Source organism: Rhinolophus sinicus, chromosome 6, assembly GCF_057876585.1.
Source record: "Rhinolophus sinicus isolate RSI-liver-muscle chromosome 6, RSI-T2T, whole genome shotgun sequence".
Classification (NCBI taxonomy): Eukaryota; Metazoa; Chordata; class Mammalia; order Chiroptera; family Rhinolophidae; genus Rhinolophus; species Rhinolophus sinicus.
Window position 1 is genome coordinate 11674877 of NC_142506.1, and position 23785 is coordinate 11698661.

The window sequence follows — 23785 nt, forward strand, 5'->3', positions numbered from 1 at the left end:
CCTGGCCGGATGATTACCGGACGTGGGCCCCTCTCAGCATTGACTCCAACTTCAGTTTTTCTCCAGCAGAGACCTGACTGTAGGTCTATTTTATTGCTGGGCTTGCTTTACAGGAAGAGCATTCAGGCCTCTCCCCTGGGAGTTAAACTAACTGCCAGGAGTCCCAGGGTCCCCCCAGAGCCAGGAGAGCTGATGCTTGCCACCTTTGTCTTCAAGGACGGAAACGTCTGTCTAAACAGAGGCTCTTTGATTGAGGTTGACACAGCAAAGCTGACTGGTGCCCATGTTTAGAAAGATCCACAGGCCCCGACATTGTTCATCCCTTAGCCTCTTTAGAATGTTCTAAGAGGAAGGAATACTGTCTGTCCGCCACGTCCCAGGGTTTCGTTGGCAGAAGGCTCTGTGGGGTTGTGAAGAAGGCAAGTCAAGAGGAGTCACCCCAGGAAATCAGGAAGAAGCCAGGATCAGTGTACCCTTTGGGCACTGGAAATTGGAAAGGATTGGTCCTAGAAAAACAGCTGCCTTGAATCCTTTCTGGGTATAAATAAATAACTTCTTTAAAGTCTCGGAAAATTGTGGTTTCCACTCCAGCAAGGACCCCAGGGAAAAGGGGCCGTTGTCCCAGGAGCTGGTGTTTCAGTAAGCCACACTTGGGGCTTTGTTTTTTCTGCAGGGAGAGGTGACATTCAGCCTCAGCTGGACAGCGCTCTCCAAGATGTCAACGATAAATATCTCCTGTTGGAAGAAACAGAGAAGCAGGCAGTCCGGAAGGCTTTGATTGAAGAACGCGGCCGGTTCTGCACCTTCATCTCGATGCTACGGCCAGTGATTGTAAGTCAGTGGAAAGTTCCAGAAGGTCCAGAGTGCCAGTTCTATTAGAGGAGCCTTTCCTTCTTTATTTATCCATCCATCGTTGAGTCATGGGGAATCTGCTGTGTGTCAGGAATTGTGGTTTATTAATCACTTCTGTAGACCATTGCTTCTCTGCAAGTTGGTGATGACCACATGGCCCACTGCTTGTTCCCAGTTCTTAGCATCGGTTGTCCCACTTTTTCTCTCCAAATGAAAAAAACTTAGCAGAGTGGTTCTCAAAGTGTGCTTCCCTGCCCAGCAGCATCACCTGGGAACTGGTTAGAAATTCACATTTTCGAGCCCAACTGAGGTCTACTGAACCCCAAATTCTGGGGTTATGGACCCAGTCACCTGTGTTTTAAATAAGCCCTCCTGGTGATTTTGAGACCCACTGGCCCAGCTGAATACCAAGGAGTGACTGTGAAATTAATATGAGAAGAGAATGAATACATCAAATCAGGCTTAGTTTTTAAGTACAGTAGTACCTCGGTTTTCGAACATCTCCAATGACGAACATTTCGGTTTACAAACACCATAAACCCGGGAGTAAATGCTTCCGTTTTCGAACACGCCTTGGAAGTCGAACATGTCACCTGGCTTCCACTGAGTGCGAGATCCTGAGGCCTAGCTGTCGGCTATTTTCGAATGTTTCAGAACTCGAATGGTCTTCCGGAACGGATTATGTTAGAAAACCGAGGTTCTACTGTAAATTGTTTGCATACTGTAATTGAGAACTTCTGCTGGGTGTTCTTAAAGCCAGGAAGACCATACCAGCTCATCTCCCTCAGTCTTAGCGTAGTGCCCAAATATGAGTTGTTCCCCTGAGCATAAAACTTTTCCATGGGTCATTCTTGCGTAGGCCCACAGCCCACGCTTGGCACTTTGGTGAAGTGAATAACTGTTCCTTCCATGGTCCCCTGTTCCTGCATCACTTGACATTCATTAAGTCGGTGGGAAAAAACAAAGAAGGGGAGGCAGTTAAGCTCTATTGACACACATGCTGTCAAAAGATCGATCAGATCTAGACCAAAATATCTCTAGATCGTGTCATCTGTTGAACCTGAATGTTTTCAGAGAGCCTTAGTCTGTGGAGGGCTGTGCTGCAGGATCTGAGAATACATGGGCAGACCATCTGAGCTGACCTGCCAGCCTCCAGACACTGTAAGGAAGGGCCACATGTCTGCTTTGACTTTGGTTCACCACTGCCCGCGCCATACAGGTCACTCTGTGACAGATTATGGCAGATTTCCTTTTCCTTTCCATTTCCCTAAAGAAAGGGCCACTAGTGCCTTCAGCAACGAGGTACCAGTACCTCAGTCAACTTCTGACAAGTTGAAAGGGTTAGACAGTGACCCTAATAAGAACAGTTGGACCAAGACGATGAAGTGAATCACTCATGATGATAACATGTTGTGAATGACTGCCCTTCAGGAAGAAGAAATCTCAATGCTGGGGGAAATCACTCACCTTCAGACCATATCGGAAGATCTGAAAAGCCTGACCATGGACCCTCACAAACTGCCCTCCTCCAGTGAACAGGTAGGAGTCAGGGGCTAAACATTCAGGGGAGCAAACCAAAGAGGTGAGGTTCAAGGTCCTGAGGGTTCCTTGAGGCACCATCGCATTCAAAATATGGAAAAGTTGTGTTTCACATTGTGATATACAAGAATCATCATCGCTAGTCATTTAGAGAGCCTCTGCTGTGTGCCAGGCATTGTTCCCAGCTCTTCATACAGACTTCCTCATCTCTCTTCGTTATTATCCCCATTGTATGGAGAGGAGACTGAGGCACTGAGTAAAATCACTTAACCAAGTTCACCTGGCTAGTCAGTGGTAGAACTGAAATTTGAACCAAGCAGCCAGTTTTCAGAGCCCGTGCTTTTAACCACTTGGTTCATCTACCCTCTAGAAATATACTCTCCTATGTAGGAACATGATAGTCATATGTCTTGGTCATTACTGTGAACCATTGTGATTAAGTTATGTGTGAAGATCTCTCTTACCTTACGAAAAAGATGACCTTTTTTGTGCTTATTCACTTGCTTCATGTGAACATTAACACTATATCAAGTGGGAAGTGACCTATTTGGGGAAACAGCTGATGAATCACGTGCTGGCTTTTGCCCTTTGTATAAAATTCTTGTCGCCTCCTTGGAGAGCCAGCTCAGAGAAAAAATTTGAGAGCTTCTAGTTCCCATTCTATGAAATTGCTATTATTAGACCACATGCGTGCATTCACTCAGTAAATGTACATTTACTGAGCACCTACTACATGAATGAAAGGTACACCTTACACGCAAGTAGTTCTTTGTCAAGCAAGGGAGATGGGTGGAGAAGAATTGGTTTGTTCTTGATTCGGTCAGGTTTTAAGATACCGCATCCTGGTCAAATAGGGCATAAGTGACCATTGAAGATCAAATGGCTAAAATGCAAGATCAACAAATCCTGAAACCGTTATTGTCTTTGGTGGTGCTATAAGGTGAAGACCCTGTAAATTCTAGCCTGGGGTATAAATGGCTATTAGCGTTAATCTGTCACTTGTAAATGTGTCTCTCTTGTTTTTTACTGATAATTCATGATCTCTCTGCCTCCCCCATCTCCGCCCCAATTAATTGTATTTTGCTTGTCTCAGGAAAACGGATTAGGACGTTGATAGATTTGTAGTGTGGCTCTTTAATTTAAAAATAAAAACCCGTAACAACATTTTTTTCTTTAAACATCCCCCTTCGATAATGGTAGAATTTTAAGAGTTGATGGATATTTCCCGTCTCAGTGCCACACTCACCCACCTGGCTCTGTCTTCTTTAGGTGATTTTGGACTTGAAAGGTTCTGATTACAGTTGGTCCTACCAGACGCCGCCCTCTTCCCCCAGTACCACCATGTCTCGCAAATCAAGTGTCTGCAGGTAAGAGAAGCCGGGCTCTGCCCTGCTTTCAGGACCAGCCATTCTTTATGCTAATGGGAGTGATCAGTCTTTACCTCTCCGAATGGCTCACTTTAAATAGGAAATGGTGATAGGAGCCGCTGAAAGAATGCCATATGATTTCGGTCTCACTCTTTAGCCTCTGGATTGGCTTTGGGTTCTCAGGAAAACCCCATCAGGCCTTAGACTAGTGGACGGAACTTGCTCTCTCTCAGTTGTGCATTGTAAGGATTGTCCCACTTTACGAATTCGCATTTGATTTTCCTGTTCTTGTACAGACTGATCTTGCCATTGCCAGGACAAATGGAGGAAGTACCAGTGGCTTATGACCTCAGTTCCCCCCACCCCAGCTTTTGTCATTGGGGTTTCATAACGTAAATGGAATCCTTGCTCTGTTCCCCACCATTACCACCACCACTCTTAGCTAGTACTGTTACTGACACGCAGAATCAATTGGAATAGTTCTGCCTTCTGCAAAACTGTTTGCTAGCAGTTTGCTGTTAGAAGACCACGCCTGGCTTGCTGACCGCAAAGTCTATTCTCCTTGAAGGATGGAAATGTCATCACACATCACTTACACCTCTCTTGGTACCCTCGTCCTACTAATCTTTTTCTTTGATGGTTCAAAGCCAAGTGGATTTTCATTCCCTGTGAATTAGCATTGAGAGTAAACAGCAGGAGGGTTCTGCCGAATATGTGAATGGTTATGTCTCTCTACATACTTGCGTGCATTTGTTTCAATTCATATATGAGCTTGTGTAGTATGCACTGAGCAGGAAGTTCAGACTTAAGATGCTACATCCTGATGTTCTGCAACCTGAAAATGTTGGATGGTTTCATGTCATCTTTTGTGTCTGTGCATGTGTGTGTATGACAAATCTATCGTTTCTTGTTTGTGTTTTTGGTGACTGAGAAAACATTATCTCATTACTATAAAGCTAAGTTGCATGAGTATCTTTTCTGTCTTAGACTTTTAGTTTCGATAGAAAATGATGTTGCTCTGACATCAGCTCTGAGCTTGCTGGAGTGGAGTTGTAGTGGTGTCACTGTCAGTCTCCCGATGCCCTTGTCTAGCTGATTGGGGAGGAAAGCAAAAATCATAAGTATCCCCAGAAGTAGTGATTTCCTCCAGCATACTCCCCTGTATCTGCCGGAACATGTGCACCGAGTAATTCTAGTGTAGATCAGTCACACAGCCCTTGACCACCGTCTTAGGTGTCAGTCTGCAAAATTTAACAGGAATCGCTTGCAGGGTTAGGAGCAGAAACCACAAATGCTCTAATCCCAGGGTGGGTTGTTCATTCCATCTCTTCAGATGTTTCTACAGCTGCCCTTTATATGTCAGCTCTGCTTGTTTGGACCAAGGGACTTTGTTCAGTTTTCTGGTGTTTATAGTCTGAGTGACGACACAGAGTATAGAGCATATTCCTTATGACGGGAAACAGAATGCAGACGGAACACCCAGAGACTGTGTCATCTTTCGACACTCTTTTCACTATTTATTCTTGGAAGCAAATGGCTTAGCCTTGATTGCCTTTTGTCACTGAAAGCTGCCTGCCTCCTGCCCCAGGGGTACTGCTAATACTAGGCCCACGGGTATTTTAACAGAGAAACACCTATGATCAGGGTAAAACCATTTATTAAAGCATCAACTTTGTTAATAAAAGGTAAAACACACTGACACAAACACACTGAGTTGATTTGCTGATGTTCCTTATGGTGGCCGTGAACCGGGCTCACCTAGGATGAAGTTACCTCGAGACGTCCATTGACACCTGTACCGCCAAAGCAATGGTTGCCTGGGTTGACCTTGGTCTCCTTGAATCCAGATGGTCCAACCAAAGGTGACAGTTGCACATTCCATCCGGGTCACACTGAAGCCTTTGTGGTTTCTGTTATAGGGCCATGGTTTCTGCCCAGATAAGATCAGCCCTTCCTCTTTTCATGCCAGACATCAGGTCCTCTAGCTTTGGGGGTCGATGACATGGCAGAATTGGGCAGCACTTGACTCTTTAGAATCACAGGCCTCCATCCTCGGGATGCCTCGTTGCACCATCAGAGAACAGAGTCCTGGCAGCTGGTTTGTTTTTCCCCTTTGCTCACAAAAAAAAAAAAAAAAAAAATTGAAAAACAAACTTGTTTCCTAGCTTACTGATTTGGTGTTTTAAAACACATCTTCCTGTTTGCCCTGCTTCTCCGAGGCCGAGAGCTGATTACATGGTATTGTTTTCCCGCCTCTGCCCCCTTGTTTTCTGTCCCCTTCCTTCCTCTGACCCCCGTGCCCGCCACCCTCCTCGCCCCCTGCAGCAGCCTGAACAGTGTCAACAGCAGCGACTCGCGGTCCAGCGGCTCCCACTCGCATTCCCCCAGCTCACACTACCGCTGTCGCAGCTCCAACCTGGCCCAGCAGGCGCCCGTGCGGCTGTCCAGCGTGTCCTCCCACGACTCGGGATTCATATCCCAGGATGCCTTCCAGTCCAAGTCACCGTCCCCCATGCCGCCAGAGGCCCCCACCCAGGTAAGAGTGCCCTTGGCTCCAGGAGCAGCTGTCACGCCCGGTGCCAAGACCACCGTGAATGGCTGGAACCACAGAAGGACCTTGGCTTGGGCAGACCTCTGTCTTCTGACATGAGAAACCTCTGGTTTCGTTTCTCATCTTTAGATGTGTTGTTCCCCAAAGGGGAGAGAGAACTGTGAGTTGGGGTTGCAGCCTGTGTTTATGGGGGTGATGGTTGAGTCACCACATTGGTTTGGGGAGTCCTCACTCAGAAGTAGACTGACTCATAGCGGTTTGGCCTCTCTCTGGCCAAACCTGGCCAAACGTCAGCTTAGCCTGATGCTATAATGGGCATTCGTACAATGGTGACAGCCCCCCCACCCCATCTCTGGTTCTCTCTGTATGGTGGAGATTCTGTCATGAAACAGCGCCTCAGAACCCTGCCTTGTCACTCTCAGGTTCCTTTGATCAGTTTGTGTTGAGAATGGAAATGAATCATCAGAGCCCTTGCTGCTAATTCTGTTGGCACTTTGCTTTTGGGAGAAGACAAGGTATTGGTTTAGGTGGCGCTAGACCCAGCCCAGCCCAACCCAGTGGGTCCAGCTGGAGCAGAAGGCAGGATCTGGGCAGGGCATCTGAACACCCTCCACCTGCTCTCCTCTCTGCCCTCCCTTTCCTGGTACCAGTGGCTTGGTCTCTCCCTTAGTAAATAGCACAATATAGAGACACCAGGAAACGGACAACTTCCAGGGTGCCTCATAGCGCCATCTGCTGGTGAGCGTGGTGGCTTCCATCATGTATATCAATTTGAGGCTGACCACAGCCTCTGGTCCAAGATCCTGTGGACCCAGAAGGTCCCGTACTTGCCTCTGTTTATCCAACTATCCAGTTTGCCTAACAGTCCCTGAATCTACTGTGTGCCATGCACCATCCCAGGCCCTCCTGCGTGTTATCTGTGCAGCCCTTCCAACAATCACGTGTAGTTATCCCCATTCTGTTGCAGAAACGGAGGCTCGCAGATGTAAGTGACTTGCCTGAGTTGCAGTTATGTGACTTGCAGGTCAGGGGCCTGGAACAAGGGCTCTGACACCTGGGCCGGAGCCCTTTCTGCTCCACCTCAGCCATAAGGCGCCCTTGGGAGAGTGTTTTGGGGAGCACTTCATTCAGAAGAAGCAGCTGAGGTTTGGGAACCTTGGCCAGGAGGTTACTTGCCAGACATGTCTGACATTGGTGAACCACAGCCTCTTGGCTCATTGCTCCCTTTGGCATTTTTCAGCCGTCCCAGGGGACTGTGGCCTTTGTCTGTCCCCCTGGGAGAGAGACTCCATTGCGAACGGAAACACTCCGAGCCAAGAGCCACAGCTTTAAGTTCTAGTGTGCTTGTCCCAGCTGGGGTGCTTTGGCCTGGTCTCTCAGGTGTCACCCATCTGTTCCTGTCTATCCCCGCCATGTGCAGCACGAAACCACGCCTGTGTGTCTCCCAAGCGGAGTGTGAATGATTAGAAGGAAACCAACAATTGGCGATTCCTCAAAGGCTACTGTAATGTGCAGCATAATTCTGTGTGTGTTTTTAATCAACTGACAAACTAACCTAGGCTTGTGCACTGACACCCTTTCTAAAAAAGACAGGCCATGGGCCTCAGTCTCCCCATCAAAGACTGTGTGTGTATCAGGCTGAAGCGAGTATTTCTGCCTCCAGTAACGCTGAGGGAAGTAGAAGGTGCTGTGTTGGGATTTACTTAAATCCCAGAGCAAGTACCCAAGATATGCTTGGCTGGCAACAGTAGGGTAGTTTTAATAAGCTCAGGATGCTGCAGAATTTCATAGAAAAAAATTGTTTTTAAAAAAAATAAAAAGGCATTACAGATGCTTATAATTATAAGGTAGAGGGGAAGTTTAAGGGAACTGCACAAGTCATAAGCCAGGGGATACAATCTCCCGATGGCAGTAATGTTATCTTTATTTTGGGTGGGAGGAAAGGAACGAACACGTACGAGGGGCACCATCCTTTCATTTTTTCACTCAGTCACATGAGTCCAAATGACAGGATGTGTTCCGAATTCTCCCATTTTCCTCTACTCTGCTCTTTTCAAGTTGTGCCCTCACCCATGAGCGCCCAGGAGTGCACCGTGTCAGCAGTATGGGTCTTATCCTAGGAGACGCCATCAAAGCAAAAAAAGACATTCTTTAGAAAAAATGTGCAGAAGTCAAAAGAAATGGGGACCTGCAGTCCTGGGGTGGCTTACCGGTCCTTTTTTCAAGTTCAACATACTTGAATTAGAGGAACCAAAATAAAGAGTCCTGGTAAATTACAGTGATAACTGACTGTGCTTCCCACTTGACTAAGCACTAGGTACATAGACACACACACTATGTAAAATCTCATTTTATCTTCATCTGTTAGCTGTTACTGATCCCCATTCTAGAGGTGAAAAAAAGTGAGGTTTAGAGAGATGAAGCCCATGGTTCCCCAACTGAAAGAGGCAGAAACGTAACTTAAATCCAAACCTTCAAACTTGGGATCCTGGACGGCTAAGCAGACACTGAGCTCCGGGAGCAGCTGGGGCACCCACCATGGAGCCTGTCCTTGTTCTGGCTCCACCGAGCGCCCTGCACTGTGGGCTGTCTTCTGGGTTCCTTGCTCTTGCAGGACAAGAAAGAGCTCTGGCCCTTTGCAGGAACCTTACTTTCCTTGGCGGGTGCAAGGCGGGGACAGACACATGAATCCAGCCTGCTAGACAGTGAATAGAGAAACTCTTCTGGGGAAATTATTGTAGACCCCAGTAGGGCAGGGCGTATGTAAACATATGAGGTGAGCCAGAGATTGCAATGAACAAAGAAAAAACATATGCCTATGTGGTTCCCAAAGCACCACCTGGCGGGATCCAGTTTACTTGGAAGAGGTGGTCATTGTCACTCATCCATTCAGTGATTTTGAGGACCTGCCATATGCCAGTACAGGACTAGACATACATAAATCGGGGTCCCAGGGGGCTTGTAGACTGGTGGTCTGGGACCTTGCTAGGTCTCACGCTTCTTTTCAAGGGTTTGAAAGCCTCTGTGTGGGTGCAGCTTTGGGGAAAAAATAACCCTAACGCTCTGCTTCTCTCATCCTTCCCTCTTCTGTGTATGTCTGTCTGTCTGTCTCTGTCTCTCTGTGCATGCTCTTCCCCACCCCCATCTTTTATTTTTTTATTTCCGGTTATTTTTTGGTGGTGTGTGGTCTGGATTCTGTCGGTCCCCTTGTGTGGTCCTCCCCTGCTGCAGAACTCGTCCAGCTCGGCCTCCTCGGAAGCCTCCGAAACCTGCCAGTCAGTGAGCGAGTGCAGCTCACCCACCTCAGTCAGCTCAGGCTCCACCATGGGCGCCTGGGCCTCCACAGAGAAGGTGACCGGCTGGGATCCCAGCCATGGCGGCCCCACCTCCCGCCCATCCCCTGCCTGCTGCCAGTGTCACAGCCGCAGAAACCTGGAAACAAAATTTATACCAAGAGCTTGAGAACAGGGTGGGGGGGGACAAGGCTGTGCGCTTTTTGTTTGAGTGGGTGTCTGGCTTCTGAGCAATGACCGTGAGGTCGTCCCGAGGGAGAGAAAGGGCTATGGGGAACTCGGAAGTGTGAAGGCTTCTTCCCAGATTAGTGTTGTGTGCTCATCCATCTCCCCACTTCCCCTCCCAGGCCCCCCAACTCCCGTGGCCGCCATGTCACCATACCGTTGGATGTGACATTTCACTGCGTCAGAGGCTGTGTGCTTTTCCGCCTTTTAGTTTGCAGCCCCCCACTCTTCACCCCGATTTGGAATCTGTTTCTGAACTGTGTGATGATTTTGAAAACCTGGAACAAACAGATTCAGTTGAAGATGCTTTAGACTTTTGAAATTTGCATAATGAAATGAGCAAACACTACCACCAAGAAATCATGCTGCTTTAAATACTCAAAAAGAAAAGAAAAGAAAAGAAAAAACCATTGAGAACACCCCAAATTAAGGACACTGATCAATTTCCAAGTGATTCTAAATTGTCAATGAAATATTTCCTTGACGGGATACTTCCTTGGTGTCAAGTAAACGTGCCCTCCCTGCACCCCCTGGCTCTTTCCTCTTGCATCATGGCTCGTCCATGAGCAGCAGAGCTCCGATGTTTATTTATAAAGACTCAGGTCTCCCCCTCCCTGAATGTCAATGCCATCTTGTATCTCCACACTCATCCTGTTATATTAATTTTTTTTCCTCCCCCCCCCTTTTTTGTTTGTTTCCAGTTGTCTAACGGGTTTTCTCACTATAATTTATCAAGTGAGTCCCATGTGGGGCCCGTGGGGGCAAGCCTTTTCCCTCATTGCCTGCCTGCCTCCCGCCTGCTCCCTCGCGTCACTTCTGTCCACCTTCCAGACTACGCTCATTATTACACCATTGGGCCCGGCATGTTCCCGTCATCTCAGATCCCTAGCTGGAAGGTTTGTGTCTCTCCTCCCTCCTCTGCTCTCTCTCTCATTGCCTCTGTGCTCACCCCTCTTCTGTCCCACCATCCTCACCCTGATTCCGCCCTCATCCCCTTCCTTTCACACTCTGCCTTCTTCCCCATAACACCTCTCCTTAAGTAAATTCCCACTGGGGACAACCGAAAAAGCGGCAGGCAGCGCTGAGATAGACATTTCCACCAGGAGCTGAGACTGGGAACATTCATTAACCCGTTAGACAGGAGACGCAGATGTGGCCTTGTGGGGTCATCACGCCCAAGTTCAGTCTCAGTTCTGAGGGTACCACCTGAGGGTGTCACTTATCAGGGGCTGGGAGGGCCTGTCTTCCTTGGCCACGTTCCCCAAACTTTTGCCCTGAGGCCCTTACTGGGCCATGGTAACAGCACCATAACCCCAAATATCTTTTGGCTTAATCATGTTTTATCCTAAAAGTACACACAGACTTTATTTTTAGTCTCAGTTGTTTTATATTAAAACGTTGCTTTAATATAAAAACAAAAAATTTTAAACTATTTCCTAGCAAGTCCAATGGATGGCAGGAGGGTATTCTACTTTATTTTGAGAAGAGGTCCCTCCTTTGAGTAGTAGGCCCCTAGGCTGCCAGCATTTTGAGCAGGTCTTGACTTCATACCTCACAAGTGGTGTGGACCCCTCAGGCTCCTCAGAATCTTCGTACTGACCCGTGGGGCCTTCCCTTCCTGTGTGAAGACATCAGAGGACACATCCTGAAGTGCCCTTTAGGGCCCAGTTTTCCCAGAAGTAGAGGTTCAGCTTCAGGGAGGGTGGCTACAGTTCCTTTAGTGCCCCCTAGTGGCCACGCCGCTCAAGTGAAGTCGTTTGGGCTGCTAGAGAGGGTTCCTTCAGACATCAGAAGGGAGGGCCTCGTCCCCAGGGATGCCATCTCCACTGGCTGGTGCCTTCAGACAACTTAGACAGTTGGTCAGCTGTTAACTAAGAGTCTCCCAGGCTACCTGCCTGGTTGTTGAGGGTTTTTAATCTTTGGGCAGATATAAGGAAAAGGGAGGTGCTCGGGGAGGGGGTGTCCCTTTAGCACCAGGTGAGAGCATAGAAGGGGCCTCCTGGCCTGCCCCAGCCTGAGCTTCCCCTAAGGGGACCAGCTGCCTTCTGTGGACAGCTGTCTGGAGGGTCCGCAGCGCAGCCCTCCAAATGGAGGCCCTGGCACCTGACCACACTTGTTCTACTTAGGACTGGGCCAAGCCAGGACCTTATGATCAGCCTCTGGTGAATACCCTACAGCGCCGCAAGGAGAAGCGGGAGCCAGACCCCAGCGGAGGAGGACCCACTGCCGCGGGTGGCGCGCCTGCAGCTGCCGAGGATGCCCAGAGACCACGGAGCATGACCGTGTCGGCTGCCACCAGGGTGACCCTCTTGCTCTCTCCTCTTGCTCTCTCCGGGTGGGCCCCTCTAGACCTAGCCGGTGGCCATATGCTGGCCAGCAACTGGGTGCCGAGTCAGCCTTGCAGCTGAAGGGACCTGAACCCCTTCCCCCCACTCCCTAATCTCCAGCATTTAGAAGGGCCCCAGGGAAAAGCCTTGTATTGGAATCAGGCTCATGGAACTTTCCAGAGTCTGGGTAGGACCCAAGCAAGTTGATAGCCTCTGGACCCACAGACACGTGGTGTGTGGAAAGGCCCTGGGGATGTCAGCCTGGGGATTCATGGCCCTGGTGGCTTGTCTGTGTCTCTTGCCTCCAACCTGCAGCCTGGTGAGGAGATGGAGGCTTGTGAGGAACTGGCCCTGGCCCTGTCACGGGGCCTCCAGCTCGACACCCAGAGGAGCAGCCGGGACTCGCTGCAGTGCTCCAGTGGCTACAGCACCCAGACGACCACCCCGTGCTGCTCTGAGGACACCATCCCCTCCCAAGGTACGAGGCAGTGGGGTTGCCACCTGGGCTTCCTGAGCAGTGCCAGGTGAGGAAATGGGGTGGTCCTCCTTGCTGGGAGGAGCAGAGTTGGGAGTCCATTTAATCACAGTAGAAGCCCTGGCTAGCAGACCGGCTTCGGAACAATTTTTGTCACCTTGGAATGCTTGGGAGAGCTTACCTGTAGTTGTCAGGTAGCTGCCATCTAAGGAAGTGATTGGACTCTGGCAACTTCTCTTGTTTTTCCTTATCAGGGTACAAGGTAGTTCCCAATTTGAACTTAGACAGATGCTGTTAATGGTAATATTGTTTGTGTTGTAGCACTTTATATTTATTTTCCTATTTGATCTTCACAATCACTGGTGGGTATTTTTATCCCCATTTTACATATGTGGAGACTGAGGCTCGGTCACTTATCCACATTCACACGATTAATAAGAAGCAGAGCTGGAATTTGAACCTAAGGTCTATTAGAGTCTGAAGCCCAAGCTCTTACTTAACCTATTCCAATCAAACCTTCTGTCAACTCTGCCTCCATTACCTCCATCCCCATTACACACACAAGCCATAAGATGGCAAGCTAACAGCTACAATACCAGTGGATCTGTGATACTTGACCAAGCCTATTTGCAGTCCATCAGTCAAAGCCTTTAAGGCGGGTCTTACTGGAGGGCCACTTTGCTGCCTAAGGGACATTTGGCAATGTCTGGAGACATTTCTGGTTGTCACAACTGGAGAAGGTGCTACTAGCATCTAGCAGATGGCCAGGGATGCTGCTAAACGTCCTATAATACAGAGCACAAGCCCCCCTTACTTACCTACAACAAAGAATCTGGCCCCAAATTTCAGTAGTAATGCTATTCAGAAACTGAAGATGTTTTCTCTATAAGCTTCACCTCCCACACGACCCCATTTATTTTTTAGAGGAGGTGAGCACACCTCACGGGTGGAACCTACTTTGTACCTTCACTGATGGAACCTGCTTTGTACCTTCTTTTCAGGGACTCATTGCCAGTAGCTCCATTCATTTCCTAGCCCTCATCTAACTCGTTAGTTATGAGGGAAATAGTAAGGTCTGGGATAGTGTGTTGGAAGTTTGTTTTTCACGTCGAATTCTGGACTGGAGCGTTTGTGGAATTTCTTTTCCCACCCCCTTTACGCTGCCCAGAGATAAAGGAGGTTTTTGCCTCAGATTGGCAGTGTTACATGCGTCACCACTCCACAACGTATGAGTGCTTGCCTGCTATGTCCAGCACTGTTCTCAGTGCCCAGGGTCATATCAGTGAACAGAACGAAGGTGCCTGCCTGGGAAGGGAGTTCTAGACGTGGACGGTTTCTAAGGATGGCACAGAAGCCTGGGGGAAGCTGGGGATGAGATTGCAGGGGTAGGTCCTTGCCATGTGAGACTTTGGTCCTCCCAGCTGAAGAGTCGGAAAGCAAAGCTGCTGCTGTGGAGATTTCTAATCAAATCCTATCATCAGTTTCAGATTATGATTATTTCTCAGTAAGTGGTGACCAGGAGGCAGATCAACAGGAGTTTGACAAATCCTCCACCATTCCAAGAAACAGTGACATCAGCCAGTCCTACCGCCGCATGTTCCAAGCCAAGCGCCCAGCCTCAACTGCTGGTCTCCCCACCACCCTCGGACCTGCTATGGTCACCCCCGGGGTTGCAACCATCCGACGGACCCCTTCCACCAAGCCTTCTGTTCGCCGGGGGACCATTGGAGCCGGTCCCATCCCCATCAAGACACCCGTGATCCCTGTCAAGACCCCGACCGTCCCAGACCTCCCCCTCCCTGGGGTGCTGCCAGCCCCTCCGGATGGGCCAGAGGAGCGGGGTGAGCACACCCTTGAGTCGCCTTCTGTGGGTGAGGGCCCCCAGGGTGTCACCAGCATGCCCTCCTCAATGTGGAGTGGCCAAGCCTCCGTCAACCCTCCTCTTCCAGGCCCGAAGCCAAGTATCCCCGAGGAGCACAGACAGGCGATTCCAGAAAGCGAGGCTGAAGAGCAGGAAAGGGATCCCTCCAGTGCCACTGCCTCCCCGGGTCAGATTCCAGAGAGTGACCCTGCAGACCTGAGCCCGAGAGATACCCCGCAAGGAGAAGACATGCTGAATGCCATCCGAAGGGGCGTGAAACTGAAGAAGACCACGACAAATGACCGCTCAGCCCCTCGCTTCTCTTAGGCTCACAAGAAATGCTGCCAGTGGGCAATGAACTGTTGAATTAATAAAACCTAATTTGTCGCGATCCATTCCAATATATAATCAAACAAAAGATTTTGTAGGCAACTCAGAATACAGCTCTTTTGAAAGTACTCAACACCTTTAGATAAGAATTAAAAGCAACATATGTAACTGACATAATCTTGATCTTTTAATTTGTAAATATTGAGTTTTCTTTCTGCACATTTTACTCTTAGTTTCCCTTTTGATTTTTCTGAAGGTGCCAAATTCCATTTAACTTTTTTACAAGTCTTTGTAAAATTTTAAATGCATAAGTGGGGGGAGGGGGGTCGGGTGGGGGGTGGGGGAACCACGAAGTAGTTAATTTCAGAAAAAAAGGGTAACTACACTTAGCTTTTTCTTTTCTTTTTTTTTTTTCCTGCAAGCTTTTGTAGATGCATTGTAGTAGTCTGGCTTAGAAGCAAGTTAAAGTTATTTTAATGTACAAACAAAATGGATAAGGGGTAAAATCTTCATTTACACATACTGCGTTCTGAATGACAAAAGCAGGAGTAACAGTTGAGCAATATTCGGAGTGAAGTAATTCTGGAAATGGTAGACTGTGTTGGGATTGGGGGGGGGGCCATGGGAGGGGCACACTGTCCACATAGCCGATCCTGTCACATTTAAGAGTAGCCTCGTAGGTTGAATTTCTAGTAGCTCCATGGTTAATGCATCCGAATAAGCCATCCTGGGTTGCGGTGTTTGTTTCTGTAGGGTGTTTTTAAGGACTTCTTTTCTCCCATGATTCCTCTTGACTGCACACAGCACCCGCCTCCAGTCCCGTGCATGCTGCTGCCACTGGGCAGACATAGAATCCCCCACTTTAGTTACTTGTCTGTTATCCCCACTTTCATTGAATCCAGACACATCCAAAAGGGTAAGGCAGTTTCAAAATGTGAAAACATTTCAACATGATAGCAGGGAATTCTTAGAGCAAATGCCTTTTACTTAACTGTGCCCAGCAGGCTGGGCACGTTGAAAAGCCCAAATATTTTGAAAAAACTTAAGTGGATTTAACAAGGGTAACCAGCTTGGAGTCTAGCAACTTGCCAATGTGTTTACCAATCCGGGGGCTTGTTTTTCTTAATTGGCTTCATACTAAACATTGGAGAGAGGAGAATTTATTTATTGTTACTGGGAGTCGGACCACTAGACTGTCCCTTCTTTTTGTATTCTAGTAATGTTTCTTGGAATGGATTTATGTCTTTTCTTCTTTGAGTGCAAGTTAAGTTTGTTATAATGCCCGTCCCCTAAAGCCAACAGAGATGTGTCGATTTCGAGGGCTCGTGTTTGGAGAATACAGTGGTATTTTAAAAAGAATGCAAGTCCATAAGCAGTCTGGTCCGTTGAAAGTGCTCCTTTGTGACCGAACCTGTCAAGGAGTAGGAACTTGGTGGGTCCCACAGACCCTGCAGATTTCTGTTGGCTCTTATCTTCAATTACATAATTTTATGCTTTAATACATAACTGCATTGGATGTGAGAGTAATGTACCTGTATAGTCACTGTTCTATATATTAACATTTAACACTGCTGTGATTGCTCAAGGACATTTTATGTTATGGCTTTAAAGCAAAGGCATGATTAGAAAACTATTTAAGCTTTTTTTCTTTGAAAAACAAGCTCCTTTCACAGAATATAAGCAACAGTAGTGCCTGTGGTTTAGCCCACCAATCTTGATGACTAAAAGTAGCTGATGCATTGTGCATATGACGCTTGAGATGGTTTTTGCACAAGCAGAAATCACTGCAAGGTAACTACAATAGATAAAAGTGGTATTTTAAAATCTTTGAAATAAATGGACGTAACTGTACCTTGGTACAGCTTATCACTTGTTTAGTTTTTAAACGTTAGTATAATCTGAAGAAATTTAATATAAAATGTTGCCAAATTCAATGTAGAAAGAATGTGACAAAACACCTTGGGTAGTTCTGTTTGTGTTTTTGCATATTGTAAAAGCAGTGTCACAGCTAAAAATAAAGAAATCGTTTCTAAAGGTAAATTATTGTGGTTAAGTTGCTAGTTTGTACTGAGAGTTGACCTCTCCCTGTGCAGTTTTTTGTTCTAAACTTGTATAAATAACAATTGTGTAATGTGTGTCCCTTCTACCTTGTAACAATTGCTTCAGCCTACATTATAAATAAAGAACCACTAGGAAAAAAAAAGTCCTGTATTTCAAGTCTTCTTAAAATTCAGTAGAGGTCTTCATCAAATGTTAGACGGACTGAGACTCAGATTGAGTTGACTTACAAAACTGGCAAAACATTATCTTTGCGTCGATTTGAACCCCAAGAACACTCGTTGCCTTAACTAATTGTTTGAATAATTCCATTGAATTATCAAGAACTAAAGGTAACTGGGTTTGGTTGACAGCTTTTAAAATGGCTTTACCTTTTAAAGAAACTCCTCATGTTGTGTAGAGTCCTGCTGTACCCTGACCTCTGAGTCTGCGGACAATCCCAGCTACAGTAGAGGAAGCATACTGGAAAACTGCCTCCAAAATAAGCGTCACAAAAGTTTCATCCCAGATTGGACCCTTTAACCCCACCCATCAAACCTCCACTCCTGAAAGAACTCCATAAACTCCAGGCTTATTTGATGAACGTGTGCTTGTTAAAGCAAGTTGTCCTTGAATGAAAACTAAAATCCCACCAGTGGCATCTTTAGAAAACAAGGACGGTATCTGAAGGCCTCAATATCAGCATACCTCTGGGTTTCCTATTCCTTCCAGGCGTGACAGCTAATTAACCTTCAACTAAAGTTTGTTCCCCGCGACCTTCAGAGTAAATCTTGTGTCTGATTCTGCTGCACTATGTCCCTCCTTCATAACATGTGCTTCAGTGTGACTCAATGGGGGGAAACACATTTGACTACATTTCACATACTTTTCTTTATATGCACAACTGGTAAGAAAACTGGTGAGACAGTGGCTCAGTCACTTGGTATCATGTTAATGCTCAGAACACATCAGTCATACTACATTGAGTTACTTTTATTAGGGCAAGTGTGTATATATTCTGTAACATTTCACTTGCAAGCATGACTAGGGAGGTCTCTTCCTCTCTACATGGGCCGTTCCCGGGGCCTGGTCACAATATGCCACCATAGTGGGGGCAAATCACCTTCCTTTCGGGCAGGGGGCAAAGCTTCAGTGTAGGGACCACCAACCGGGGTTTCCTCCTGCAGCTGCTTAACCTGGAAGGGGTCAAGGAAGGAATGATTAGAAAAGGAGCTGACCTGCCTGTACGATCTGCTGCAGTGAAGAGTCAGCTTTGTTCCAACTGTGTCACATCACACACTGTCTGCTCCTCACTACCGAATGCATTTTCTAGATACATTGATAATTTTATACCCACACTTAAACAAAAAAATGTTCTCCTTAAAGCTTTTCCCATTAAAATAAAGCTGAGAAAGCCCCTCCCAGCCCACCTCTTCTTATTCATTAACCAAAACCATCCCAATTTCCCTTGTTATGGTCCCCCCCACCACCTCTTGCCCCCACAAAAAAACATTTTTGTGTCTCAGCTAAGTGCTCTCTAAAAGTACCACTAAGAAACCTCCATTCATGTATATTAGGGATGCTCATTTTAAAGCCTCCCCCCTCCCCCACTAGCAACCAGGACAGGAAGTAACATGAAATCACATGACAAATGTGCTCAGTTCTGCCTGATATTGCCTGACTACCCCCGGTTCCAGGGATCTCCAAGACGATGAATGTCCTAACAGAGGAGGGAACCTAAGAGGCCCACTTTTCAGGTCGATGACTTTACGAAGTTTCCTCCAGAAAAATTAATTCTGGATCGTGACTTACCTGAGCCATAAGCACATGTGCTGTTTAATAATGTGGACGAGTGAGTAGGAAAAGGAGGAAGGTTTTTGTGGAGAAGAGGTCATCAGAGTGATCAACTGCAGAAAGAACCCATTGCTCTCCCCGAATAAATAAATACACCGCAAGTTTCCAAATGCTGAGACAAAAGGCCTCCACGCATGGTCAGGACTCCATGCCTCTTCTCAAAAACTTCCTTGCTTAGTCCATCTCTTGTCAACATCAAGTTCTCCCTCGCCCTAAATCTTCTCATCAGCATATATGCATCATTATTTCTCCTCTTAAAAGAAAATAATCCCTTTGCCTCCAATCCCTTAGCAAAACTTCTCAAGACTCATCTCCCCCTCCTGTCTTCTCCTCCTCGCTTTCTACTATTATCAGTGTGATTAAATCCTCCAGAAAAGGCTCTAGTCAAGACCCCCTGCGCCCTTCCTGTAGCCCAAATATTTGGACATTACTTCCAGTCCTCACTCTGTCTACCTTTTAGCAACTTTCAGCAGAGATGACTTGGCCCTAGGCAGGCCTGAAATACTTTCTGCTGGACTCTGGGCTGGACGCTCCTTGGTCTCCTTTTCCTGACCTCTACAAATGGGAGCTCCTGTGACTGTTCTTCTCTCTCTATTCTCTCTTGACAATTTCATTTCCATGGCTGTTAAAACAACCGTTCACTCACAGATTTCTATTTTAGGCTCAAATCTCTCCTCTGAGGTCCAGATTTCTACATCCAAAGTCCCTACTGACATCTGCACTTGATGTCTCACAAGACTCTCAAATTTAACATTCTTAAATTTAACACCCTTAAAACCAAACACGTGATTGTCCCTCTGACACCTGTCTATCCCATCCGCCCTGCCTCTATCGCCAAACTTCAGATACTAATGCGTATAACCTGGAACTTATTCTTGAGTCCTCCCTGTGCCTCACCCCCCACCCCACATCCAATCAATCCTCATACCGTCCACATGATCTGAATCTATTTCCCTCCATATTCACTGCATCCACCCTAGTGCTGGTTGCCATAATCTTTTGACTAAACTGCAGTAACTTCAAATTGGTCTCTCCACTCCTAACCATACCCTTTCTAATATATGCTCACATTACAGCAAGATTGAGCTTTTAAAAATGTAAATCGGACATCAAAAGATGCGTGAAGAGTGTCCAAGGTACTGGTAGAGATGAAGGTGAAGGGATAGGAGGGTATAGCAAGGTCAGGCAAAGGAATGAGAAAGGGGAGAAGCAAGATTAGAGACCAGAAAACCCAAAAGACTAGGAAACACACTGTGATCTATTTGTAAGATGGCTGGAAATGTAGAAACAAAGTATATCAGAGGCAAGGGGCCAGACTAACTTAAAACTGGACTCCGGACCTCTGTCCAGAGTGGGGAACAAAACCTAAGCTCCTTCCAGGTATCAGCCAACACGACCAGGCTATACGACAAAATGCGGGTAAGACTCACTTCTCGCTCCCAGCTTTCCCTCCGCAGTTTCTTCCACTGCTCTCTCTTGGCAAAGTAATCCGGATACATTGCCTTCTCAGAAGGATGCCAGTTATCTAAGCACCACTCAGGGACCTGTCGAGAGAGGAAATCATGGCGTCATTCCACAGGACACATCTACAGGCCAATGACAGGGCCTGCTCAGGAGACAGAAGACAAAACTCAAGGTGCATTTTTATAATCATTGCAAGTATCGGGCTGTTTCTGACACTAAACAATGACTAACAGAGGACAAGCAGGGACCAACATAAAGGGGAATGCCTTAGAGTAAAATAGCTTCAGGATGAAAAGCAGCAAGGTCAGTCCAAAAAAGAACTCGCACCATTCCTCCCCTACCGCTGTTCTCTAAGTATCCCGAGTGGGCGTATGTTGTTTGGATGTATTACCTAGACTTTCTCAGAAATACTAAGCACAATACAAATCGGGTTACTTTCAGATCCAAAGGTGGGTTATCTACCAAGTAATTTAACACTTTGCTTTGCCAAAAAGATACTGCAAGACCTTGGAGCTGAATGTAGAAAGAAAAGTCTTAATGTCACCAGGGAGAGAGAAAACGGAAACCTGAAGAAAATGATCCACAACTGTCAGGAAAGAAATCTCCTAGCTGCTCCTGGAAGGGTAAGGTGGGAATTGGAGAAACAAAGTCCACCTCTCAGCAGGTGGCCGCCCGTGCAGCCTCTCCTACCTTGTAACACTCGTATCTCTCATAGGAGGTGCCTCCAGGCGAGTCAGGGAAGATGTACGGCTGAGGATGCTGGTTGTGCCAGAATTCTTCCTCTGCCTCCCTCAGCAGCTGGGTGGCCTTCACCATATCCTTTTCATTCTTGTGTTCTTCAAACCGGGCTCTCAACAAACAAGCAAAGTACCGGTACTTGTCCCTGAAACCAAAAGGATTTTGGAGATTAGGAATGATCACAATCGACTCTTCCAGGCCTACTTAGTTTTCCATCCTTCTGAGCTCTTCTCCTGGCACGAGGTTTTTGGGATTCTGCTAAGGGGGTGGAGGCCTGGCGAATTCACACATTTGAGTAGTCACCGCACCTTGCATCGCATGTAGGTCACGAAAAAACCCTGTATGTTTTAAGACTATGTTCTAAGACGAGCCTCGGAGAGAGAGACCAAAGAAGAAATTGTGTGGGAGATGAAGGTAGTAAAAAGGACGGGATGAAGCTAAAAAGCGGAAAGCTAATGGGAAAGGTGGAAGAATGATGATATTTTGGACTTAAAAGACACCTGCGTTTTAATCCTGGCGCCACCATTTACCAGCTGGAGGGCCTTGAGCAAGTGACTCTCTACACCGGTATTTCCTCATCCATAAAATACGGCTGCACAGCCCCTAATTCCTACAGTTGTTGTGAAGACTAAAGAAAATAACGCACGGATTGTTGATTATGTTATTAGGAAGTGGTCATGAAGAAAGCTATTATTCAGTGAGCACCGGATCCAGCGTCCGTTGCTTTAACAGAAAACGCAGGCTGATGCCAGAGAAACAACTCTTCAAGGTCTCGCTGCCATGGGCGACGAAGTCTGGACTCGAAACCGGGTCTATGGGAGGGCTCTGCGGGGTGAGGGGCCGCCTTCCCACTCCGTCCCCGAAGTCCTTGAGACGCCCGGTCCCCCGGGGCTGTCAGCCGCCGTGGGGGTTCCCAGGGTCACCTCCCCGCGCCCTGGTCCCCGTCTCCCACCTGTGGATGCACCATGACTCCAGGTGTCGCAGCGCACGCTTATAAAGCCGCAACACCTTCTGCTGGTGGGTCAGGTAGGCCGCCGTCGCCAAAACCGACATGGCGGCCCGCTCACCTTCAGCGGCCGCGAGGGCGCCTGGGAAACGGCTAGGGGGCGGGGCGGCCGGAAGGGCGGGCCGACGGGCGGCCACTTCCGCTTCCGCCGGTGAGGAACCGGGACCGTAGTCATGAGTGGCTTCAAGTTTGTGGGTGAGTCGAATGTTTTCCCGGTCCTCGGGCGTTTCTGACTCCCTCGGGGCGTCGCTCGCCGCGGCCAGAGGGCCCAGGATGAGCTCTCCGGCTTTTTTGAAGGTTGAAAGGGCTTCTCAGTGGCAGGGGCCGCCGGTCATGTCCTGGTGTATGTAGGTGCTGGCTTCAAGGGTGTGCTTGTTTCTAGAAATTCGCGAGCGGTGTGGTTATGATTTATGCTCCTTATCATGTGTGTGTTGTATTCAGTGAAAAGAAAAAGGGAGCAAAACCAACCCAAAAATGCTAGTCCCTGTATTACTCTCCATCCCACGTGCACCTCCCGCGCCTTTTCCTTCTCCGTGGCGGAGAGGAGGACGGGTTTGGCCGTAGGAACCGAAGGGTAAGACTATTTACTACCAGCTCTTAGGAAAACGTGGGGGGACATTGTGAGAGCTGGGATTGGGACGCGAACGTCGCGCTGAGCTTAGTCTTACTGTGTATAGAGGGGAGCTTCTTGGATAATTGTCCCACAGAAGTCCTGTTTTCGGGATTTGTCTGTTTGCTGTGTCGTGGTGTCTAGCTTGTTCTTTCATCTCCTGTATTTCCGGTAAACTTGAAGTTATATCTAAATGCTAAGTAAGTCTAAAACAATTTTAAATGCCCTAGTTGCTGTCCCTTTGTATCCCTAGATCATAGGTGAGTGACAGTGATGTGACGTGATTCACGAAACCTGAACAGTGAGGTATCAGTTTGGAGATGCGGTTTTCTTCTCGTTGCAAACATTTTTTTCCATGCTTACTTTGTTTTGAAAGTACTAATGTTAAAAACTCATTAGTACTGGAATTAGTTTTTAATAGTAAAGCCAGCTAAAGAAAAAAATGAATGGGAAAGAAGCATTACTGACTTCTTGTGAGGTGACATGGCGTGAAATATATGAATTCCTCAATTTTCCTCCCTAATCAAAAGTGGTCATTTTCCGCTTGGCCTTTTTCCTTCTTCTGGTCATTCTCTCTCACTCATCTTCTCACTTTCTTAGTTTCTCAAGTTGTTTGTCTTTGGTTGGAGCTGAATAGAAATTGTCATGTAGTATTTCTTTACTTTTTTTGGTTTGCTTTTTTTAGTATATTGCGGATAGACATACTTCTGATAGGGACTTTTTAATTTAAAAGATACCATTCCTTATTATAGATCAGAACATTTTGAACAAGTTCAATAGGATTTTGACTGGCCTTTTTTTTCATGGTTGCAGCATGAGTCTTTAAGTATAAGCAGATTGACTTACATTTGGCTACTTAATTCCGCAGTCTTGGATTGGACGCGTTAACCACTTAACAGAGGTATGACAGTACAGGTGTCCTCGGCGATTAGTGGGTTTGCTTCCAGACCATCGTAATAAAGGGAGTCGTAATCTTTTTCTGGTAGAGGGTTTTGCCTTCAGTTGGTAAAACACACATCTGTGAAGCTCAATAAAATGAAGTTTGCCTGTATAGCTAATGTTGACTAAAATTCCATTTGTTATTGGCATGTTACAGGATTTATACTGTGCTCAGTGATAATAATTACATTTTACAGGGCTTTTAATTTGCACAGTGCGTTCACATTTATTTTCCAATTTGAGCCACATTTCATCCTTGGAAGGAAAAATTTTGTGCACACTCGCCTAGTGAGGAAACAGAGACTCAGAAGCCCACT

The 23785-nt window shown here is 47.1% G+C and overlaps 3 protein-coding genes across 21 annotated transcripts in view; 2 read left to right on the forward strand and 1 right to left on the reverse strand.

The window, feature by feature from the left end:
• Positions 1–17023, forward strand: part of MTSS1 (MTSS I-BAR domain containing 1) — a 150764-nt gene extending 133741 nt beyond the window's left edge. For 2 of the 16 annotated variants that reach the window (XM_019721123.3, XM_074316248.2), the window contains 10 exons: positions 674–831; positions 2284–2391; positions 3661–3758; positions 6084–6294; positions 9541–9660; positions 10529–10723; positions 11954–12127; positions 12470–12632; positions 14111–14470; positions 14579–17023. In XM_019721123.3, coding sequence (XP_019576682.1) covers positions 674–831; positions 2284–2391; positions 3661–3758; positions 6084–6294; positions 9541–9660; positions 10529–10723; positions 11954–12127; positions 12470–12632; positions 14111–14470; positions 14579–14817 — 1826 coding nt within the window. In that variant the 3' untranslated portion in view covers positions 14818–17023. Of the gene's footprint in view, positions 1–673; positions 832–2283; positions 2392–3660; positions 3759–6083; positions 6295–9540; positions 9661–10528; positions 10724–11953; positions 12128–12469; positions 12633–14110 lie in introns of all 16 variants that reach the window. The other 14 variants (XM_019720913.3, XM_019720985.3, XM_074316251.2 and 11 more) reach the window with 8 other exon arrangements.
• An 806-nt stretch (positions 17024–17829) lies between these two features.
• Positions 17830–22000, reverse strand: NDUFB9 (NADH:ubiquinone oxidoreductase subunit B9). Its single transcript, XM_019722702.3, has 4 exons — positions 21866–22000; positions 20866–21058; positions 20142–20255; positions 17830–18053 (listed from the first exon to the last, which is right to left on the reverse strand). Exons 1-4 carry the CDS (start codon positions 21964–21966, stop codon positions 17922–17924), a joined length of 540 nt encoding a protein of 179 aa, XP_019578261.1. The 5' UTR covers positions 21967–22000; the 3' UTR covers positions 17830–17921.
• Positions 22001–22002: 2 nt separating this feature from the next.
• Positions 22003–23785, forward strand: part of TATDN1 (TatD DNase domain containing 1) — a 33227-nt gene continuing 31444 nt past the window's right edge. For 2 of the 4 annotated variants that reach the window (XM_019721936.3, XM_074316256.2), the window contains exon 1: positions 22003–22114. In XM_019721936.3, the coding sequence (XP_019577495.1) occupies positions 22093–22114 (22 nt within the window). In that variant the 5' untranslated portion in view covers positions 22003–22092. Of the gene's footprint in view, positions 22115–22241; positions 22494–23785 lie in introns of those variants that run through there. The other 2 variants (XM_074316257.2, XM_019722085.3) reach the window with 2 other exon arrangements.

Excerpts from the sequence above, each read along its gene's own strand:
- NDUFB9 (XM_019722702.3), bottom strand. The coding sequence starts at position 21,966 with ATGTCGGTTTTGGCGACGGCGGCCTACCTGACCCACCAGCAGAAGGTG. Across the intron at positions 21,059-21,865 it reads GAGTCATGGTGCATCCACAG|GGACAAGTACCGGTACTTTG; the intron begins GTGGGAGACGGG and ends TTTTGGTTTCAG. Across the intron at positions 20,256-20,865 it reads AGAGATACGAGTGTTACAAG|GTCCCTGAGTGGTGCTTAGA; the intron begins GTAGGAGAGGCT and ends CTCTCTCGACAG.